Below are 8255 nucleotides of genomic sequence, written 5' to 3' on the forward strand. Positions count from 1 at the left end.
AAGAGAGTTTAAAAAATCTCACTGCATCCAGTCAGGAATACATTAGCTAGGAAGTAAGTCCCTTTAATTTCAGAGGAACTAATATTTGAATTGTTTTTTCCCCCCTCTAAAGCAATTTGCCCTCTTACTTCCCCTAGTCAATATCCCAGAAATCTCTTTTTCCACAGTGACGTAGTTCCAATTTTCTCTCCCCATGATCCCCTCTTGAAACAGCTCCCTGTAGTAGATAAACTGGCTGCATCGTGCAAGTGCGGGAAGGACACCCAATTTAAGCGTCCCCTTTCAACCAGTTGTTCTTGGATACGAGTCCCACACCGGGTCGAGATTCCGGATTGAACTGGAGCAGCTGCCTAACGAGAGCTTTGCAGGGCTCAGATAGACAATGCAGATCTTCAGGGAACATGACTCCTTTCTTCTGGCGGCAAGGCATGTTGTGAATGTGAGTGTCATCGAAGGGCATGCAGCCAGTAATCATCACATAGAGCATTACACCCAAGCTCCATATATCGTACTTTTTGGGATCATAGGGGATGCCCATCAGCACTTCTGGGGATGCGTATGCAGCTGATCCACAGTAGGTAGTACTCAGTTCAGGGTATCCACGCGATTCCTTGCCAAAACCAAAGTCAGTCAATTTTGCTCGATGGCCGTCTGAAGTAAGTAACACATTCTCACACTTCAGGTCCCGGTGCACCAAATGCCTGTCATGAAGATAACGCACAGCACCCACAACTTGGGCAAAGATGTCTCGTGCTTCAGGAGCACAAGGTAACTTCCCTGCTTGTTGTACCATTTGTAGCAAGTCTGTGGATGCCGCTTCCATCACAATGTAGAGAGTCCCATTGCAAACTTCAATGAATTCATACACTCTTACAATGTGTGGGTGCCGAATCCCGCGCAAAATGGAGAGTTCCCGCGGTAGAAACTTTTCCACAAAATCCCGGGGTGCTCGACGTCGGTCCACCATTTTGATTGCTAGTGGTCCCTTGTATTTGGCTGAGGTGGCCACTCTTACCTTGGAATAGCTTCCTTCTCCTAAGGTTTGGCCTAGCTTGTAACCCAGGTCATTCAAAAGTTTGTCTCCTTTGGAAGCCCTTGACATGATGACCTGGCAAGGCTGAAAGTCTTTAGTTTTCTTTCTGGGACTCAGTGCTTTAACCCATTGTGATTGGTATCTCAAGGCTTTTACTCCCCATATGCCCTCTGAGGCTTTGGGCTTCGAAGTCATCACTACTCCAAACATGTATTGTGAAGTGCAAGGGGTGTCATGGGTTATGTTTGCAAAGCACAATCAGAAGTGTCAGCTGGTCCCTTTAGGTCCAGAGAAGTTAATTTCAGATACACTCAGGAAATCCCAGAAGAGGGTTTGGTTCTTATTACCACTCTAGTTCTTTTCTGTAATCTATTTATTTTCTATGTGGAGAAATCATGTCTATGTTTTTAAGAATAACACTTTCTCTATTAAAATGTTACAGCCCCAGACACCGTTTGATTATCCTTTGCTGGATTTTTGTAATCTTCGAAGTTTTGTCACTCCTCATCTCTCAGGAATTTAGTACTTCTTTTAGAAATTAATTCTACAGTAATTTTTTTTTTTAAATTCCCCAATGATTTAAAAGATCAAATTGTGCCAAGGAATCAAGATCAGAATTTTCAAACTTGATGATGATGTGGAACCCAATAGTTCTGTAAATAAATAAATAAATAATATTCCAGAACTCCTAGAGGCAAAGCTTTAGAGACAGACGACTGGTGATGTCTGGGTGGGGAAAAAAATCCTTTATTATGGAATCCCATCAAATCCTTGCAGATCACTGTAGAATACAGTTTGAAAAACTCGACCTAAAGAGTTTTAAATGTCTTGGTTATATAAATGGATCAACTTGAAAGAAAGAAAAATGACCTGAAATCCTTCATGCTAATATATATTAGTACCAATATTCCAATGTATACGATAAAAAATAGGACAATTAAAAATGTCACTTAAAATAATAGCCTTGATTAAGAAAGCTTAGAATAGCTCTTCAAGGAGTTTCAAGGTCAAACTAGTTAGATAAAAGTAAAGTCTTCAGCTCATTCAGGTAGAATAGAATAGAAACTTTATTTAGTTATTTGACCATATCAGAATATAAAACTAATACAAATGGATACAAAGAAAATGGGACATGTTCATAATAAGTCATCATCCTTACATTAAATCAGTCTGACCCTGACCCTAATCCATAACCATTTCAATTTATGTTATCCTATAGAAAACTACATAGCTAAAGAGAGCCAACTATTTTTGATTCAATAAATGGAATTTATTTGGAAAAAACCTATGGACCTGATCACAGATCCCGTACTCCTCTCTTCAATCAAGGCAATATACTCAAAACTCATGCCTAAAGATACACAGTTAGAAATGTCATATAAATGGAAAACTGACCCTTTCAATGGAGGATTCGTTTAACTGAATGCTTCGATTAGTTCTTTATTATGGAACAGGGATGTGGCCATATAAACCTGCCTTAAAATAGGAATCAGTTGGAAATCAAATAAGCAATAAATGCATTACAACTGACATTCACATAAAATTATGAATATGCATCATAATTAAAATGGATAGAAGTATGTTGTTTTTCCAAGAAGAAAATAGTAACTGTTCCTCTAAACAATGGCTTTTTCTAGGAATATTCCTATAAATATTATGAGTTGAATTTTGGATGGATTCATACACAATATCCCATTGTTAATTTATAAGATTTTGGCCTAGCATGTTAAGCAAACTAACATGCTTTGGTTTACTGATCAGAATAAGATTAAACAAACCATGATCTGCAATTATATATGAAGATTTTAAAAAAAATTAGAACATGTGTGTATTCAGCCATCACTTAGTGAATCAGACCCATGTAATTAAGAAAAGGTAGGACTGCATAGTTACTTTTATCCTCATCCATAAATTGAATGGATGTAAAAGGGTAATCCTCGACTTACAACAGTTCATTTAGTCACCGTTTGAAGTTACGACGACACTGAAGAAAGTGACTTATAACTGTTTTTCACACTTATGACCGTTGCAGCATTCCCATGATCATGATCAAAATTCAGATGCTTGGCAACTGACTCCTATTTATGATGGTTGCAGTGTCCTGGGTCATGCAATCATTTTATGCAACCTTCTAACAAAGTCAACGGCAATCCAGGTTCACCTAACAACTGTTCCTAACTTAACAGCTGCAGTGATTCATTTAACAACTGTGGCAAGAAAGGTCGTAAATTGGGGCAAAATGCCTTTAACTGTCTTCCTTAACAACAGAAATTTTGGACTCAATTGCCATCATAAACTGAGGACTACCTGTAATCTAGCCTAGTTTCAATCTCTGAACTGACCACCAAGTCTTTCCTCAGACTGAACAAAGAAGTAATTTTCTGCCTTTTGGCCTTGATCCAAAAGCAAATATCTGCTGAAGGGTGTATCTGCTTCTTTATCACTCCAAGCTGTCCTTTTTGGGCGTGGCAATCCTAGATTAGGTAGAGATATTCTTACAGTATTCTTGGATGCAATTCATCCTGAGTCAAAATAAAATCATATCAAATAAACAGGTGACCATATTTCTTCCAATTCAAGCTTCATTCCTGTTGCTTGTTGTACCTCTTTGAAATCTAAAATCTAAAACTTATCCCAAATTGTATGAACTACAGAGTGGATTAGCAGGAAAGGTGGTCAAAAATGCTTGTTCTGTTAGGATTAACTGTGGAATTCTCTTACGTCAGTTCTGTAGAAAAAATTGCAAAATCCAATGGGGCTTATCAGGGAAGTGGTATCTGTATACAGCAATGCCTTCTCAGTGAATGATGTAAGGTTGTTGAGACATTTTTGCTGGTATCTAAGCATTTTATACATGTTCAATATTGCTTGCACATAAAAAGAAGTGCTGAGGAAAAACCACAGGAAGCACAAGAATACAACATTGTTTGGTTTCAGATAAATTCTGTGAAATTACAGGGTATATATACTTCACTTTAACTATCGGTGTCTTTTATAAGTTACACATTCAATAAGCTCCGATACCCACAACTGTAATTTTTCCAGGTGTTTTAAGCCTGGAGAAATGTTATTTTAAGAGGCACTTAATAAATTGAATGATTACACGCTCGACTGTACACTACATATGCCTCTTTTCCCAAGTAAAGATCCGCTGATCTAAATTACACTATTTACCCACAGCTACCGAGAAATAAGCCCATCAACCACGTCGGGGACCACTGATCTTTGAAAGTAACGCGTGGGTTGGCTTTTCAAATATTCTTTTCCGCCTGGAAAAAAAAAAAGTGCAGCTTTCAGGCTGCAAAAGACACCACGGTCAATTACAGTCCCTTCTAAGATTCTCGGTTATCTCCAGCGTTCAGCTTTCCTAGATCCGGAACAAATGGGATTTTGCTGCTTACTCTGCTCAATTTCAAACGTATCCAGTTTGGGGGGAAAAAACATGTTTTACTATACGCGACAAATAAGGGGGTTAATCCTAGCGCGCGCAGGTTGGACGGCACCCTTCTTTTGAAAAGGGTTAAGTCCGTGAAGGACTCAGCGGCATGTGAAAAAGCCAGAGACCGCCATTCCGGGAAGCTGCCGATGAGAACAGAGCATTGTCCTCGGGCGAAGCGAGCCTCAACTCGCCCCTGAAAGGAGCCGAAGGAAAAGAAGGTGTGGACGGCGACGAACAGGAGTAAATATTCTAGGTCAGAGGACAAAAGAATCTCCTCCAACCAATCGGCTCCTTTCACGAGGCACTTTGTCACATTCAGTTCCATCCCGCGTCCACCGGACGGTACCATTTCGCTTGGGTAGGCCCCGTCCTATTTTTTATATCTCCAGCGCTGGTTGGTTACAACGCGGATAACATACGGTGCGAGGTGGATGAGACTCAGCAGCTGCCCACTGAACCGACAATCAGCGTCTCCGTCCTCTGCTTTCCTTGGGCCATCCTTAACACTCTTTTCTCCCTTCCCCTCGTGAGGCGCAAATGGACCAGTCCGCTTGGCTATAAAAGCGCGATGCGGCACATGCTTGCCTTCCATAGAGGGGAGCGTTTGCGAAAGGAGCTGGCGTGTGTGTGGGGGGAATGAAATTACTGCCCTTACTTTTCTAGGGTTGGGGTGCTCACTAGGGGGGGTGAACAAGGAGCAGAAAAGCACCTTAGTGGTTGTAAAATAACAAGGAACAAGAGAAAGCGCTCCGCTTTCTTTTCTCCCTCGTTTTTCGGTGGAGCTAAGCGCTGTAAGAAGCAGAGAGGAGGAGAATGCTGGACTGGTTTTTCCCTTCCACCGGCAGGGGCGGAAGTCGCAGCTGAAGCCGGCCAAACTCTGCCTGTATAAATCACAGGGCTCAGGCTTCTAACCCCAACCCGGCTTTAGATTGATCTGCGATCAGGGGTTTCTCCCCGATTGGAGAGTTCAACCAGTTTGAGCTACAGGAAAGGGACGGTTGCTGCGCCTGCCTTGTCTCTTAAAAAAAAAAAAAACGCCTTCTGCCCCTTCCACCCCCCAGCTGTACATATAATTTTTTTTATTTATTTTTGAAAAGCTGGTCAAACTCACATCCCGGTCCCCGGCTGCCGTCTTGTACCCAGTGCCCCGCTGGGAAGGGATGGTTTGTCTTGCTCATTCTGTCCCCGAAACGCCCGTGTCTTCTTCCTGAGCAAGTAGCATGAGCATGGCAAACGAAACATACCTCTTCATAAAAGACATAAAGCCCGGACTGAAAAATTTAAATGTCGTCTTTATTGTACTGGAGATAGGTAAGTGGGGTCCCTTGGAACCATCGCATTCATTGTTTTCCTCCCTCGATTCTCTCCTCCCCGCCCCCCCCCCGTTCCTATCTTTCCTTCTCCCTCTTCCAACTAAGAAGCTACGTGTGTGTGTTTGAGTTTGGGACACGTGGTCACTTTTCAGGGAAAGGGTTGGAAGTCCCACTGGTGGTGTGCTCCACCCTTTTTTTTTAAAAAAAACCCTATTTTTAAATAGACCCCTTCCACATTTTTAGGGATCTTGTTTCTATTTTTATTTTAGTATTTGTCTGCAATCAATTCCAAAGCTTTTAACTCCATAGTTAGCTTCCTAATCATATTTACAGGAGAATAAAGTATGGTGACAGCTTGTATTTACTTTATTGGGTCATTCTTTCAATGTCTATCTTATTTGCATTCTTATTCTCTCTCTGTCTCTTTCTCTCTTTTTTTTTTTTTTGCTGTTTCCTGGTAGGGCGTGTTACCAAAACCAAAGATGGACATGAGGTCAGGGCGTGCAAAGTAGCTGACAAGACAGGAAGCATCACCATCTCTGTGTGGGATGAGCTTGGCAGCCTCATCCAGCCAGGTGATATTATTCGGTTGACCAAAGGGTACGTAATGCAAAAATAAGGATGATGCCAGGCTGAACTCAGCCTGGCTTGTTTGCTCTAGAAGCAGCTTGTATGCTACTTGGAAGGCAGTGTTCCTGAACATGGACTAGGTAAAACTAGCACTGGAGCAGCTGTGACTACCATCTATTTTGGAAAAAAGAGGGCAATGGGAACAGGAATTCTTCTCTTGCAAGGCTGCCCTTAAAGTGGGAACAGCAAAACTGGTTGTGCTTTCTCTAAACTGGGTTTGCTTCAATCATATACTGTACATAGGAAGAACTGTTGGGCTGGCTTATCCCTTTGCCACATTTAGCCCACAAATGCCTGTTGATTGACAATACTTCTTCAAGGTTGTTCCCATCCCCTAATGCTCGATCCCTTTAACAGGAGGAGAGGCCCCAGATTGGCAAGTGGAAAGCCCCCCCCCCCATGCCAATTTGTCTCTTGGAAAAACACCTGTCCCCTCAGTGTTTGCTTCCCATGAACTAGCTCAAGAGATCAGCTCCTCTGAGGATAAACGGCAGGTACAGGAAAGCTTCACTCTTTCCACTGGTCTGCCCTCTCTCTGTGTCAACACAGAGTGCTTTGTATATGATTGGAATTGGCCCAGATATAAACAAAAGTGTTGTCTCTGGCTTGCTGTAGGGCAGTGAAGCCTTTCTTAACCACATGTTAGCCTTGATTGACCTCTTAAAGCAGCCTTCCCCAACCTTATGACTTCCACTTTTCCAACCAACATGGCCTCTGATCAGGTTGGCTGCAGGTGGTGATCCTTTGAGAGAATGGGTTGGGAAGGGTGGCTTAAGAAAACAGGAGACCTGCCCAGTATTCCTAATTGTCTCTGTGCCCGTTTTGTAGAAGTGGGTTGACTTAAGAGGTTTCCTATAATGGAGAAGCAAAGCTGTTCTCTCCCCTTTCTGTCCTTCCTCTTCAAGAGCCAAGGTGAATGTTGCAGTAGTAGAATCAGACTTGGGAAATGCTCAAGACTTGTGAAATAGAGATATCCAGATAGCAGAACTTAACTGACTTTTTCTGATCTGGGGGAAAAAAAACCCCAAACTATGGTCAGATCAGATAACTATTTGGATGGGAGGCTGCTAGGAAAAGTTTGAGCCAGAAACCAAGGAAGCATATTTAGATTTATTTATCTTATGGGAAGAAAGCAATGGAAACAACTTCGGTATTGTTGCCAAGGAAACAACATGGCATGTCCTAAAATCAGCAAGAGTCAAGCTTGATCTAAGGAAGATTTCACTTCTTAATTATGAGCAGGAGGACGGATCACAACCACTCTCTGAGTTCATATCTTCTCTGTAGATAGAGTAGTTTAGGTGGAAGATAATTTTTGACTTCCGCATAACTGAAGGGAAAAAACTGCTGTTTTCTGCAGAAGGTGGGAGATAAGAAGGTATTTGGTGGTGCTCAGCTTCATAGCCTGTTGCTAATAGCAATAGCACTTACTTCTAAAGCACTTCACAGTGCTTTACAGCCCTCTCTAAGTGGTTTACAGAGTCAGCATATTGCCCCCAACTGGCTCCTCACTTTACCGACCTCAGAAGGATGGAAGGCTGAGTCAACCTTGAGCTGGTGAGACTTGAACTGCTGAACTGCTGGCAGCTGGCAGTCAGCAGAAGTAGCCTGCAGGACTGCATTCTAACCACTGCACCACCAGGGCTGTGATGCTCTCAACACCTTGTCTAACTTCCTGAGCTTCTAAAAAAGAGACCATGATAATAAATTTTATTTGCATGGCTTCCCAATAAAGGCCAACCCCTGAAGCAGCCTTTGGACAAGACCTCCTGCTTGCTGGTACTTCTGTGACCCACCCTTGTAAATTGTGGATCTCGCTGCTATTTTTAAATTTACACCT

At 42.2% G+C, this 8255-nt stretch overlaps 2 protein-coding genes across 2 annotated transcripts in view; one reads left to right on the forward strand and one right to left on the reverse strand.

Annotated features, from left to right (window-relative positions):
• Nucleotides 1-268: 268 nt before the first annotated feature.
• Nucleotides 269-1102, reverse strand: LOC107289225 (testis-specific serine/threonine-protein kinase 6-like). Its single transcript, XM_015817933.2, has one exon. The coding sequence runs from the start codon at nucleotides 1100-1102 to the stop codon at nucleotides 269-271; it is 834 nt and encodes a 277-aa protein (XP_015673419.2).
• A 4476-nt stretch (nucleotides 1103-5578) lies between these two features.
• Nucleotides 5579-8255, forward strand: part of NABP1 (nucleic acid binding protein 1) — a 10323-nt gene continuing 7646 nt past the window's right edge. The window contains exons 1-2 of the mRNA XM_015817934.1: nucleotides 5579-5783; nucleotides 6247-6385. Of these exons, the coding sequence (XP_015673420.1) occupies nucleotides 5693-5783; nucleotides 6247-6385 (230 nt within the window). The 5' untranslated portion in view covers nucleotides 5579-5692. The remainder of the gene's footprint in view (nucleotides 5784-6246; nucleotides 6386-8255) is intronic.

This window comes from Protobothrops mucrosquamatus, unplaced genomic scaffold, assembly GCF_001527695.2.
Source record: "Protobothrops mucrosquamatus isolate PMUCROS unplaced genomic scaffold, P.Mucros_1.0 scaffold656, whole genome shotgun sequence".
Taxonomy (NCBI): Eukaryota; Metazoa; Chordata; class Lepidosauria; order Squamata; family Viperidae; genus Protobothrops; species Protobothrops mucrosquamatus.